Here is a 15,155-nt window from a genome sequence, read left to right on the forward strand (position 1 = left end):
TCAATTAAACTTCAAAGCATTGTAAAGAAGCTAATTGTACACGTCATCTATACCAAATGCAAATAAAATCTCTGATGAGCAGGGGATTTAGAATCTCTTTTCCAGGAGGACAGACCCTCCGCAGAAGCAACACATTGGGAGAGGACAGAAGGGATGTGTTGCAATTCATTGCCTACGTCCTGTACTTTTGAAAAGTTCCTATCTTTGAGAATGTGAACCCCTATTTGAAATTGCATTATTTCATCAGTATTGACAACTACCTGAGAGTCGACATCATATTTGAGTTAGATCCCTCTATATTTAGGAGGAGTGAAATTTATCAGAACTGCAAGGTTATCCCAATGATTGATGGAGGCTCTGGAAAGGAAAGCAGAGCAACAGCCAAGCTCATAAAACAGAGCTGGCAAGGTAGAATATTTCCTCCATATATGCGGTAGGTTCCTGCTCTTCCCCAGGCTACAAATTACAGAAAGAATCCTTAAATATTTTCCTAAGCACCAGCTAAATTAGAAGTTGATAAGCACATGCCTGATCTCAATGAGAGAACTGTTAACTTCTCTTATTTGTTTTGGGATTAAGTGAGGAATCTCATGCAAAATTTTGAGGGCTAGACAAATGGCGAAAGCACCTGTAAGGAAGACAAAAATGAAAACCAACAAGGTCTAATTTGGGAAAACAATCCTCATTTATGGTAGAAGACTTACAACACCAAGTGTGAACCATTTTACCCTGTCTTAATCAAGTGAAAACAGACTAAAATGTATTCTGCTCAAGTGAAGGGAGAAGAATGATACTTGAGACATTCAGAGGTTCTTGGAAGTTGAAAGTGGGGATCATGCATGAGTCACACTGCATGCAGGATGATTCCCCAGTTCTACTTAGACTATCAGTTTTTGGGACATGACATTTTTAAGGGCAAAGAAAGTCATTTTTTTTAAGTGGCACACACTTTTGAGTGCTTTTTTAGCAATTACTGCTTAAAGGTGAGGGGGTGGATGCACTTTCTGACACTACTAAAACATTTCACAGACAAGTATCCTTGCATTGCAGCACTCATGGCCCTTCACAAAATTTTTCTAACAATTCAAAATATCTGCTAATTAGGGGAGAGTACTTATGAATAGGGTTGCCAAGTCCAATTCAAGAAATATCTGGGGACTTTGGGGGTGGAGCCAGGAGTCATTGGGACAGAGCCAGGAACAGGGGTGTGACAAGCATAATTGAACTCTAAGGGAGTTCTGGTCATCACATTTAAAGGAACAGCACACCTTTTTAAATGTCTTCCTTCCATAGGAAATAATGAAGGATAGGGGCACCTTCTTTTGGGGCTCATAAAATTGGACCCCCTGGTCAAATCATTTTAAAACTTGGGGGGGGGGGTACTTTGGGAAGAGGCACTAGATACTATACTGAAAATTTGGTGCCTCTATCTCAAAAAACAGCTCCCCCAGAGCCCCCGAAACCTCCAGATCAATTCCCCATTATACCCTATGAAAATGCTCAGCAGATGTTTCCCTCTCTCTCTCCCCCCCCCCCCACTCCCTGTTTCTGGTGACTCTGAAGTGAGGTACTGGCCTCTCTACTCACGAGTTGCTGCCAACTTCTTCAAAGTAACACAGACACACCATCCCAAGAGGAAGCCTTTCCAATCGGAGACTGAAGCCTCCGGAGGTAGAAAGGCACATGGTCCTCTGGGGGCGGGGCTTCCCCCCCTGCCAGCCAGCTGACTGGGGGTGGAAAGGAGCCAGGGAAAATGGAAGAACCCCCGCTGGGACCTGGGGATTGGCAAGCCTACATATGAATAGCAATCTTTTACATACTGCTTTCAAATCCATGGGCAGAAACAAGAGTATAGAAATCCTGAGAGTCTTATGTAGGGATGGGCACAAACTGGGAAAATGTGATTCATTTTGTTTGCACCTGGTTCATGAGCCACAAACCATTATGCACTTTTAGGCATGAAATGAACTGATTCAGTTTGTGAGGTTCATGATACAGTAGAATGACTCCCTAGTGTTAGAGACACCAAGCTCACAGAGGATCTTTGGATGACTCTCCTCTACCTGCTGTCCAAATTTGGTGAGTACTGGATTTACAGGGTCTGAGTTATGCCCCCCCAAAGAAGGTGTCCCTAGGAAAGTGCTTTCTGGGGAAATGACAGCACAGATTCAGGGGGTTCAGGAGTGCATGGAATGGACCCTGTGCAAGCTAGAGACATCAAAATCACAGGGGACCTCCCGCTGATGCTTCTCTACATACCCTCCAAGTTATGTGAAGATTGAACTTTGGGGCTTTGAGTTATGCCCCCTCCCCCTGAAGTAGATGCACACAAGAAAGTGCTTTTGAGGGAAATATCAGGCACAGGTTCACAGGCGGTATAGAATGGACTCCCTGCAAGCTACACACACCAGAGGCTGGATAATTCCACCCCCCCCCATTGCTTTGAAGTTTGGTAAACATTTTGATTGAGTGGAGAAGCTCTGTCTGGAGATGTATCCATTCAGGAACTGTCAGAAACCACTTGAAAGTTTATGGAAAGTTTATGCTGGTTGACCTGCCAAGAATGTCAGTTTATGAACCATGAACTGGCCAACATTTGTCAGGTTCAGTTTGTGAGCTGGCTTGTGCCCATCCCTACTCTTATGATTATGACATTATTCTATTTATTTTGGCTTTTTTCAAGTCCACCCTCCCTTTATTGCTGCATGGGCATAGGAAGAAATGCACAGATTCAAAACAGTCTCAGTCCTGCTGTTTGAACCTGGAACCATTGTTACTTACTAGAATCTCCCAGGTACCATAATTATTTAATGTTTTTTTCTTCCTATCGCTTTTGGGCATCTTCACATGGTTCTTATTTAGGATACCATTTCAACACATATAATCCCTAAAGTACAACTGTCACAGAAGTTTCAGTCAAATCTGATCCCCTGTGTTATGCCTTCACTTCAGTGGGTGGATAGGAAGACAGCAAGAGGGGCACTTGCCCAGAGCCTCTTTCTTAGAGCCCCTTGTATTTTCCCCCATAATGGGCCTTATTCCTAGTAAAATATAAACTAGTAGCATTAGGAAATTGAGTCAAGAAGTAGTGTAATAGAAATCAGATCCCCTGGCACATTCCAAATGGATATGCTCTTCATGAGGCAATACTTAATAATTTATATTAGACATGAATAGTTAAATGTCATATAGTGAAGTCTTAGGGTTGTTGTTTTCTTTTTCTTTTCTTTTTTAGTTATTTCATCAGTTATGTAGCTTAGCTCAGTCTATAAACCAATAACATGTATAATTCAATCTATTATTCCAATATTGCACCAAGTCAACCTATTGATTTAACCCAGTGCTTACTAATATGTTTGCTGACATCTTTTTCTTCCAAAGCACAGAGCTTAATTTCTGACCTTCTTCCACCTCATTGGAGTGGAAGGTGGCTCAGAAGAGCCCTGGAGACATTATCTTTATTTCTGCAAGGAGCACTTATTCAGAAACATCTGCTTTCATTGTAGAACACTTGGCTTGAAACATCATTTTGTGAATGGTCATTTTCTGGATGGCTGCTGCTTCCTGATGGCATTTTTGTGGTGACTCCCATTATTTCTTTCTCAAATGCTCAAGAAAGTTGGGGAATCCCTGGTTAAACCTAATGATATTTCCTTTTCAAAAAGAATGCTAATACTTATGTGTGAGATTGCTCCCCCTCAATGGTGAAACTGTGAGAAAAGGGACTATGGTCTCTGAAGGGAAGGCTGGAGGAAAATGCTGAGGAGAAAAAAGAGAGAGAGAGACAAGGAGAGAATTCTGAGGAGAACGGTAGAAACATATCAGAAGAGAAGGATGTATTTTTTTTTTTGAGCAGAGAACAACATAGCCGTATGAGTGGAATGGAAGCAATCTCTAGCCTTTGGAGATCTACAGACAGCACCACTACATAAAGCCAGCCTACCTGCAGGAAAGACAAAAAAAACTTTTGGCAAGAGTTTTAGCTTTAATTGTGTTGCATAAGTTTGAGCTTTGAGCTTTGATATTTTTCTATCCTGATTTATTGCCCCTCTTAACTGTATTTTAAGTATTATTTCTTAAATGTGAAAGATTATTAGAAGGTCTGGGAGGTGTTTTACAATTTTATTTTTCTACTTTTGCATAGCAAAGCCCCATAGAGTTTTGCCCAAAAAAGTAGAGCATCACCCCAGACATCACCAATGCAATGATATCACTTCTGACATCACGCAGGGACGTCTGTTTTGGGATGAGGTTTCCCCAGCTGGTGATGGGCAGTAGCTCACAAAATTGGGCTACTGCCCATCACCAGCCGAGGAAACCTCATCCCAAATGGTATATACCACCTATACCAGGCAAATGGTAATCGTATTATAGGAGGGTTATTGATAGGACTGCTAACTTCCAGGTGGGGCCTGGAGATTTCCCACTTCTACAACTGGTTAACAGACTACAGAGATCAGTTCCCTTGGGAAAACGGCTGCTTTGGAGGGTGGACTCCATGGCATTGTACCACACTGAGGTCCCTCCCCTTCCCAAATGTATCCAGGCTCCACCCCCCAAATCTCCGGGTATTTCCCAATCTAGAGATGGCTACCCTAGCTCTGAGCCTTTATAGAATACAATCCTGATATAGACTGTATTCATAATGAACATGTTATACACACGCAACCATATCTACAGCAACGAACTTTTCTATATTTAAAACCTCTCCAGGGGATCTACATACATACTGTTTTATAGTTCCAGCACAGAACCATTCACCTAGAGTAGCAACTGCAGGTGGGAAAAGTCACCTTATAAAAGCACAAGGTTTGCTTTTCAAGATCAGACCTTGATTACATCACCAGTTGATCACCATTGGATCACCAATCACCACTGGATCGCCAATCAGTGTAATTGGTGATATGAATGTCACTGGATGAGTGTAAGCTAAGCGAATAGCATTGATCTCCTGTTTATTCTTAACATCATATACACTGCCATGCATGTACCCATCATCATACATATTCTGCTTCTGAAAACAAAGATTCCATTCATAGTGAAAAGTCATAGATAGATGTACCCTCTACCCTCTGTCTTGTTAGCCACCCTGAGCCTGCCTCGGCGGGGAGGGCGGGATATAAATAAAATTTATTATTATTATTATTACAAATTTGTCTAATTAATTTCAAACCAGTGTTCCCTCTAAGCTGAGTTAGCATGAGTTAGCTCACAGGTTTTCAGCCTGTGGCTCACACATTTTTGTCTTAGCTCAGGAAGGATGACCCCAGAGCACACTAATTTATGCAGTAGCTCATAACTTTAATGCCAGTAGCTCAGAAAGTAGAATTTTTGCTCACAAGACTCTGCAGCTTAGAGGGAACGCTGTTTCAAACCCAGCTAAACTGACAGTGGCAAAAACTTCTGTGAGGCTAGTGAGATACAATTTCCCTTACATATATGAAGCTGCCTTATACTGAATCAATGTCAGTATTGTCTTCTCAGACTGGCAGCGGCTCTCCAGGGTCTCCAGCTGAGGTTTTTCACGCCTATTTGCCTGGACCCTTTTTTGGAGATGCCAGGGGTTGAACCTGGGACCTTCTGCTTCCCAAGCAGATGCTCTACCACTGAGCCAACATCCCTCCCTGAGCCAACGTCCCTCCCTTTTATTGAAACCCTCTGAGGGTAGTTGTTCTATGTATTTAACAGTTTACCAAGTTAGGTTAATTGCTTTGTAATTTTCTAAACAGATATTTTAAAAGAAAAAGAAAAGAAAGAAAAGCATGTCACACACACTGATTACCTTCCAGTTCTGCAGTCACAGAGACACAACTAATGTTACGCATTTCGGTTAAAAGGTTAAAAAAAAAATTAACCTTTCACATTCCTGCACGTTCTTGAACTCTCATTGCCTTGACCTGGATAGCCTAGGCAAACCCAATCTTGTCAGATCTCAGAAGCTAAGTAGGGTTGACCCTGGCAAGTACTTGGATGGGAGTAGGGATTTGCACCAATCAAAGTATGACTCATGACTCATGCCTAAAATAGCCAATTCATGGTTTGTTTCAAATGGGTCCGGGTACTCATGCTATGCATGACTCACAAAATGAAGCAGTTTGTTTTTGGGGTGGTTCGTCTGTGTCATTATCAGTGGGGGATCCTCCTCACTTGAAAGCGACGCTATCACACCAGGCACAGCACCCCATCAAACATGCCCAACGTTATAGCATCGCTTCTGGATGATGTCGTCATGCTGGGCACATCACAGCGCACCGGCACTTCCTAGCCCTCCTGAACCAAACGAATCAACGAACCACAATTCATTAGAAAATTGTCACCTTTCAACTTTATTGGATACCATAATTCCTGAAGACCCCACTGTGATACTTCTTAATCATTGGCCCGGTTCTAAATTGTCACCTTCGAAAAGATCTCTAATTGCCAAACTTTTAACAGCTGCAAAAACAACGGTAGCCCAATCTTGGAAAAACGCTAACAACTTGTCCCTTGATACCTGGCTCCTGAAAATTTGGGACCATATAGCAATGGACAAAATCCAGGCGACATTAGACACTATCGACCCCTACCAGGCTTATTCCAAGTACATAGCGACCTGGTTCCCTATCTTAGAAAAAACTGATAGTGATCCATTTTATATTAATTCTTACAACAAATCTAAATTATATAAAGATTTTTTGTGGCTATAATTTACTTTAATATATTTAACTATGTAAGCCTACTATTGGTTTTTCTCCTTTATTTTCTATGTTTAATGTGTGTTATTGTATTGGTTATTTTTATTAATGTATGTAACTTTTATACTTATCTATGATATGTTCATTTTCAGAATTTTCATTAATAAAATCATTTGAAATTTAAAAAAATAAAAATAAAAGAACTGAACCACCGAATCGGACAAACCAGAGAACCACAAAATGAAATGGACCACCACTGTCATGTTCCGTGCCCATCCCTAGATGGAAGACCTCCTTAGAATTCCAAGAGGGGGGGGGCAGAGGCAGGTTGTATCAAGCCACTTCTCTGAACATCCTCCATGCCTCAGTAGGTATAACCAGAAGTCACACAAAAAACAAGCAAACAAAAGAACTCCCATGTAGCTCATTTAACTTGTTGCTTCTTAATTCCGCAATCGGCAGTGATTCCAGTGGAGATCCAGAGATTGCAAAACATCTCGAATGGTTTCTGCTCAAGATCAATTAACATCTCGAAGCAAAATGGTTAGAGTAGCTTGGCTGATACGAATAAAACCAGCAAGAATTAAACACAACAGGACGGGTCAAATGTATTTTCTTTGTATACTGTATCCAGTCTGTCTCACCAGCATCCGCCTATGAGACAAAGAAACAGACAAAGCTAATAACCTGAGAACCCAAATGCCTCTAAGATGCGATCTCTTGCTCATGTGACATCAATGTAATCACCATTTGGGGGGTTCTTTTTTGTTTCATGAGATGCTTTTTTGTGTGTAGGTGCTATTTGGCATGACCGTGAGCTCCAGCTGGAAGTTTAGGAGGCCTGAGAGAAAATAAACTCGAAACTTATGCGAAGCTATTTAACTGCATGTTGTACAACACAGTGCCAAACCCTAAGAGGATGGTTTTACAGCCTAAAAGGCAGCAGCAATTAACAACCAAAGCTGAAGAAGAGATGCAACCCATTAGCCCAGAGAGGTGTTGGAGGAATGCTCTCTGCTTACTGCAAAGATTTATAATACACATAACGCTGCAGGGCTTAGACAGAGCTGCCTGATGCTGTTGCACGACTACCTAGAGTCAAACAAACAAAAAAAAAATAGTCCAAATTTTCTTTACCATCCTGGATTTTCACAAAGGCAGCAAGCCAGTAAATAGCTTTTAAGCACAACGATGTTCTGAATATACTTCATAAAAGGCCAATGTATTACTCTTTGTTAAGAGCTCTCTGTACCAATTGATCACAGCAATTCGCTCCCCCTCCCCACCGTATTGTTGATTCTAAACAGGTGATTTATCTTCTAGAAAAGAGCAGGAATTTCACTGTCGAAGTTATAGCAACGAACCAAATAGAAAAGAATTCTTGCATTGACACGGATGGCACTGCAAACGCAAGCTGCTGCAGAATTTGATGCTGCTTTTCTTCCTTTCCTTTCGTAATGCGTGGAGGTGAGTCCCTTTCTTGGTACCATCAAGACTGATGGTTTATTAATGGCATTTTTTTTTCGCAGACTTCTCATTGGATAATTGGATTTCATTTCCCATCGGGGTTGTATTGTGCTTTATGTGGGGGGAAGCTCATGTGATCAGAAATCAACATATGTCTAAGCAATAACTGTAAATTTTATATATGAACTAGCATGCATGCACATTGGGAAATGTTTGTACTATTGCCGTCCGTAACAACTTTTAACCCATAGAGAGTTGAACAAAACAGAGTGTGGAGAAGATGGAGCTTAGTCAGGGTTCCAATAACAAGAAAAATAAAATAATGAAACTTGAAGCCAATGTGTTTTCATCATTCATTTCTTACGCAGTTTTTTTCCCCTTAATATATATATTTTTTGTAACCTTTCTGCGTGGAGACTGTGTCTAGTTCAGTTCTAACAGGTTCTCAGTAAGGAAAACTTCCCACATTTCTGAAAAGGACTGTTTGAACTCAGGAAGGGATTGTCAGTGCGTCTTCATTTTAATACTAATGGATTATTTTGTTAAAGCATGCCTGTTTTGATAAATTTCCTGACAATTTACCAAGAAAAAACCTTTGGATGCTAAAAGGAATACTTTCCTTCAATATCATTTCCAGATAATTTTAAAGAAACGTTTAGCGGTTCCTACAAAACCTTTCCTGCAAAATTTTATCTTATTTCATGGGGTATAGCTACTAGCATTGCTTTAGTTTGCTCTTCAGTTTGAAAAATAAAAGTTTCCTTTGTGTCAAATGCACTTTTCAGGAGAACTTACCAGCAAACAAAACCCACTGAAATGTTTGGTATTTACTCATGAGTAAACATGCTTAGACTCCGGCTAAGTATCAACTATTTCTATCAAGAAAACATTTTTGCAGGCACCCACTCTCCTAAGTATTAGCTCATTTCTAGCTATCCCAAGAGAGGCATATCCCCCTCCCCCACAAAAGTAACTGAGCTATAGGGAAGCAGCAATCACAAAAGGAAATAAGCTTTATAAGTAAAGCATCAAATATATATATATATATATATATATATATATATATATATATATATATATATATATATAGCTCTGAAAAGCACAAAGCAACATCCGATACTACAGAATTAAAGAGATGTGAAACAGAAACAGGTATAGGAGAAAATGGAGACTTTTTATTTCCTTCTATTTGCTGCCAGTGATTAAAAAAAAAAAACCCTACATAAACCTGCATATAGGAGCTGGTAAAACTTGGAGATTCTCTTACCATCTGACAAGTCAATTAGCCCAAGGTAGTGCAAAAGTTTCAGAGAGGAGCACACCACCACCACAATTCCTAAAGTCTGCAGCCCTTCTGACTCTCCTTTGCTCCACATCCTTAAAGATAATGCACAGATAGTAGCCTCTGGCGCGCTAGCAAAACGACAGGCAGGGATTGAAAGCAATGAAAAAAATCAGCTGTTTGAAGCTTTTCTTCCTGCTGCTTGATAAGTGCATGGCTCATTTTCTCTCTTTCGCCTCTCTCTCTCTGGGTGTCTCCTTGTGCGTGAGTGTGATTCTCACTCTTTGCCTTTTTCTGTTTTTCCTGTTCTCCGCCTCCTTCCAGTCCTTCTCTCTTCCACATTTTAACAGTATCCTATGATTTATCTTCTCATTTCTCTCTCTAGGGTAATTGTCTCTGTGGTTTATGCCTCTCATTTACAACTTAACATTGTGTTGCTAACCTCAGCAACGTTGCCAGAGGCTCTAAGGGATAACTCGTACATGGGTTTGTTTGCTCAGCTTCACCAATTGACGCTTCTTCCCCCCCCCACCCCCCATCAATATTGATAATAAAAGAAAGATCCTAGTGGGAATGTTGAAGGAACTTAATCTCTCCCCCCACCACTACCAAACTCCCCATTGTGATAATGCCTTTCTCATTTTCAAGTCTTCCTTCAGGAAATGGATTCTTTATGTCCAAATATATGGATAAGTGGATCTGGATGTCTCCATTTCTCCATACCCTAAACAGTTACAAGCTATTGTTGTCTAGATAAAGCAGATGAAATGGTCAGAACTAGCTGGCATCCCACCTGATTTAAAAGTACATTAATCCCACATAGCAATAGGGCAAAAGCCGTAGTTTAGTTCTGTAGCTAAATCCCTTTCACCAAAATACACTTTAGCCCTATTCACAAGTTACAGTGAAAGCATGTACAATCCTTGCATAGTGTACATCATGTGGTTTTTCTTTGGATGCATGCTGAGTAATTCTCATGGTACATTGAATGCATGTATTGGTGAGCCTGCGACTGAAACCCCACCTGTCCCCAGGTACTGGTCTCTGGTTTCATTTGTAAATTTAGCTTTCTTACTAACAGGTGCATGCACATACGTGCAGATCATACGTGCCTTCACTGTAACATACAAACAGGGCTTTTGTGTCAGGGTTAGACTATCAGCCATTAACATATTATCTTAAGACAGATATATGAAGAGCTAGTTTCAAATTCCTTCTTAATACTAAACTGTGGCCCAAACAGGATGGGATCCACATTCGTGCATAGCTTTCAAACCCTGCTTTGAGGGACTGCGTCTAAGGAGAGAAATTTTACCTATCAGCCATTTCTCCATTTAAACTTGCATTTAAAGTTTTTTTTTGTGTGTGTGTTGCCTTTGTGAGATAAAAGATCCAGGTTCCTATATCTTTCCCTACAGGTAGAAAAGTAACAGAAGACGATTTTCAGCAGAAAAACAGGACGGGGGTTAAGCAGTCCCTCAATTCTCCTCCAATGCTCCTGCAAAGATTGCTTTTATTTAAAAAAAATAGTTTGGAGGAAGAAAAACAAAAAATTGCTCATTCAAGAGAAATCTTGGAGTAGTTTAACGGATTTTAATGAGATTCTGAGGTAAACTGTTTGTGGATTATGAGTTCAGTCACTCAAGTTCAAATAAGAAATAAAGTAGTATTGTCAACTTCAGCTCATGTGAATAAAAATATATCTGGCACTCTGCAGCATACAGATTTTTAGAAGCTTGGTTTCTTCCAGATAGAGGAAGGGAGTAAGAAATGAATCAGACTTGTCATCTGTGTAGTGGATTTTGCATTCTGTTTTTCACTGTTACTACTCCCACCCAGTAACTTGTGTGTAGTTGTACAGACAGACCCTCTCAATCTATATGGCTGGAGGTAATTATAGGTCCCCACCTGCAAAAAAAAAGCTGAAAGTGGCATGCTAGACTCATGGTGTCTTATGGTATTGCATAACCACTTCTAATGTCCCATTTGCCTGTGGTCAAACAGGTCTTTTTAGTATGAACACACATTACAGGAGATGATAGAGTGACAAAAGAAATGAGACTGTTCATTGAGGTCTTCTTACAGGATGTTTTGGATAAGAGGGGATACTTTTCCAGCCCCAGGGCTCTTTTTTGTAGCAGGAACTCTTTTGCATATTAGGCTGCACCCCCTGATGTAGCTAATCCTCCTGGAGCTTACAGTAGGCCCTATAAGAAGAGCCTTGTAAACTCTTGGAGTATTGGCTACATCAGGGGTGTGTGGCCTAATATACAAAGGAGTCCCTGCTACAACCCCCCCCCCCCGCCCCCAATGTTTTTAATGCCACTTGGCTGAGTTATGTTTGATGAAGAACTTTTCCCAGTTTCAAGGACAATTCTTTTGGCAAATCTCAGATACAGCCATGCGGTGTAAATTTGCCCCCAAATTAGCAAACTTGTTCATGGACGGGTTAGAAAACACCTTCATCCTCCAGAGGGATATCCCTAGGAACAGCATCACACCAAAGGTCTTTGGATGATATTTTCATCATCTGGAAAAAGTTCAGAGGAGCTTCTTATCTAGTTTGGACAGTATATTAACACTATACATCACAATATTAAATGTAAAATGGTACAAGGCAGGTCTAGGATAAACTTTTTAGATGTTTTGATTAAAAAGGAAAGTATTGAATTACATACTGATGTTTTAAGAAAACCATAGATGATAACTCATTTTTAGCAAGTGATAGTGTCCAACTTTATCACCTGAAGAGAAATTTACTTTTTAAGCAGGTGAAAGTTTCTATCCTTGTCACCTGAAGAGAAATTCACCTTCTTCTCAGATGTTAAAGATTAGAAGAAATTGCAGCCTATATATATATATATATATATATATATATATATATATATATATATATATATATATATATATATATATATATTCTTCCAGAATTGTCTAACAAGCCTTTTATAAAGCTAAGAACACACCAAGGGAATCCTTATTGACACATAAGATTCACTATAATAATACAGACAGGTAATCATTCCGTTAAGTTATGATGACACTTATACTGGTGTGTGGAATATAATGGAAAAAAAAAAACATTAGCTTTTGTCTGACATCTCTAGTGGCAGCTCAAAACCTTTATTTACTTACAAGAGGGCTAAAAAGCTTACAAATACGTTGGTCAGTAGTACACTTAAAGAACATACTTCAGACGATACCTTAGCAGGGGTTGAGCACAGTCCAAAAAGATTCCATATGTCAACTCTTCTGTTTGTAACCTTTACCTTAAAACCAATGTACTTCAACGTTCTTCAATGACCAAAAGTTACTGTATTAGATCTTTTGTTAATTATAACTCTAGAGGGGGTCATTTATTATATACAGTCCCTGTACAATTTGTTGTCTGTAGGAATGACGGGCAGTCAGTTGAAGTGCAAATATCTGAACACAGAAGCTGCCATCAAACAGCAATGATAGCTGGCTCCCTTTGTGAAGCGCTTCATGCACTTGCAACGTACAGAAAAGGACCTTGGGTTCTGTGTCACAGAAAAGCTGCACGTGTACTCTTCACAACAAATCTGACTTTTGAAGAAAAGGGAGTCTCTTTGGATCTTCATGTTGGATACTTTGGTGCAAAGAAGTTTGAATGAAGACATTGATAGGCTATGTGTCTGATGGACTTGGTTGCTTTTTGGATTGAGAAGTACAAGCAGGCTGATGCAATTTCCCTCTTCCAGGTGTTGCTGGTGACCTCTGGGTCACCATTCCCCCCCCCCCCCCCGCTTCTCTCTACCGTTGCATCACATTTTCCCTATATATTCAGGCGGGTGGATTCTTTTGTCTTTGTCCCTGAACATTCCATTGGAGCTTCAAGCACTGCAGATTAAGGGTGCTGCATTAAGCATAAACAACCTTACTGGTATGTTTTGGGTATTATTTAAGTCAAATACAGTTCAGAGAATCTGATCAGCTACCTACCGGTATAGCTGAGCCCAAATAAAGTTGATTTTTTTTTTTCTGGTTTAAACCGAGCTGCAAAAGGAGCCAGATCAGGATTGGCTAGGATGGTGAGAGCTGAGAGCTCCATGTCACCTCAGCAAAGGCTGGCTCCACTTGCAGCTGACTCCTCTCAGCTTCTACCACCCCAGCTGATACTCTCTTGCTCCTCCCACTGCATGCAGATCCTGAAGCCAGCTTACCAGAATTCATAAACATTTTAAACGACAGGAGGATGGAAGAGCAGATCCCCCCCCCCCCGCCATAATGTTAAGATAATGCTAAGTGGTATATGATCCCCATTTAAGCCCCTTCTCTTCCCCTCTCCTCCCCCATGGTTTACTTTAAACTGTGTTGCAGGAGAAGCCAAGCCAGCCAAAGGCATTGGGATCCGGGAATTTTTGGAAATACTGAAGGGGTGTGTGTCCAAAAATACTGGGTGGGGGGTGGTGTGGTTTGAGCACACATATTTCAGATTGGGCCTAAGTAGGCAAATATTGCATCATTTAGGGTTTCCCCCACAGTTAGCTACATTCCTCACCCCACCCTAAAATTTAGGAGACTTTTTAATTTGCCGTTGTTTAGTCATATGCTTTATGTGTATTTTAGATCCCTGGGCATATGAAATATTGTACATCTTGATGAGTTGCCCATGTTGCATCTCAAGAATATTTAGCAGCACTTACTCCATGGATGAACATTTCAGTGTAAGGTTGTTATCCCAATTCCATATATTTCCAAATATTTAAATGTTTAAACATGTCACAACAGACATATAGGTAATTATTTTTCTCCTCTCCCTTTTCATTTTAACTCCATTCTGTGTATGATGAATTTTATGTATACTTTTGTTAAATTTATGGAGTGCTCAGTTTGAATTTCACCACCAAGGAAGTCTTTTAGCTAAAACATATTCCTGTATATGGATATAATTTGTACATCTTAACCTGTATGTATATGACTGGACATTTGTCTCTGTATTAGGATTAGGTACTCATATGCAGAACAATAGGATTGTGGGTTTAAAATGATATGTTAACACTTTTAAATGTATAATTATATATGATATTTTGTACATTAGCACCATGTGCGTAGCTATATTTTAGTTTGCACATTGAAAATACCAGGAATTTTTGTGCAGCATTTGATTCTGCACAGAATCGTTTCCTTCAGTTAATTAAAATATTCAAACTTGCTCAAGATCATTCTTTTCAGTTAATGGAAAGGTTTGATGTCATGAATTCACAAGTTAGTGAGGCTCCTAGTGTCTACATAGTTTGCTATAGAGTTAGTGTTGTGTAGTGGTTAGAGTATTGAACGAGGATCTGGGTTCAGGTTCAGATTCCCATTCTACAATGGGAGCTTGCTGATGTACTATGAGCCAGTCACAGGGTGCTTTCACACATGCACACATACTAAATAATGTGTTTTGCAGCTGGACTTCTCCTATTCTTACACAATAAAAATCCAGTTGCAAAACAAATTGCACCTCAATGCCAAACACATTGCAACACATTACACCACACTGTAGTGCGGAAGCACCCACAGACTTTCAGTCACAGACTCTCAGCCTAACCTACTTCAAAGCATTATTGTTGTGAGGGTAAAATAGAGCAGAGAAGAGTGATGTAAGCTACTTTGGGTTCACATTGGGGGAAAAGGCAGGGTAGAAATGAAGAAAGTAAATAAACTTACAGAGGTCTTTAAAAAAAAAAAAAAATTAGGGGCACACATAATAAAAGACCCTTTTA

The 15,155-nt window shown here is 40.1% G+C and overlaps 1 protein-coding gene across 3 annotated transcripts in view; it reads right to left on the reverse strand.

The window, feature by feature from the left end:
- KCNIP1 (potassium voltage-gated channel interacting protein 1) overlaps nt 1-15,155 on the reverse strand; it is a 584,581-nt gene that overhangs the window by 149,516 nt on the left and 419,910 nt on the right. The window contains exon 1 of one of the 3 annotated variants that reach the window (XM_060240616.1): nt 9,409-9,822. The exons of the other annotated variants lie outside the window; for them this stretch is intronic. Coding sequence (XP_060096599.1) covers nt 9,409-9,517 — 109 coding nt within the window. The 5' untranslated portion in view covers nt 9,518-9,822. Of the gene's footprint in view, nt 1-9,408; nt 9,823-15,155 lie in introns of those variants that run through there. 3 annotated transcript variants of the gene reach the window in all.

The sequence above is a fragment of the Heteronotia binoei genome, chromosome 5, assembly GCF_032191835.1.
Source record: "Heteronotia binoei isolate CCM8104 ecotype False Entrance Well chromosome 5, APGP_CSIRO_Hbin_v1, whole genome shotgun sequence".
NCBI lineage: Eukaryota > Metazoa > Chordata > Lepidosauria > Squamata > Gekkonidae > Heteronotia > Heteronotia binoei.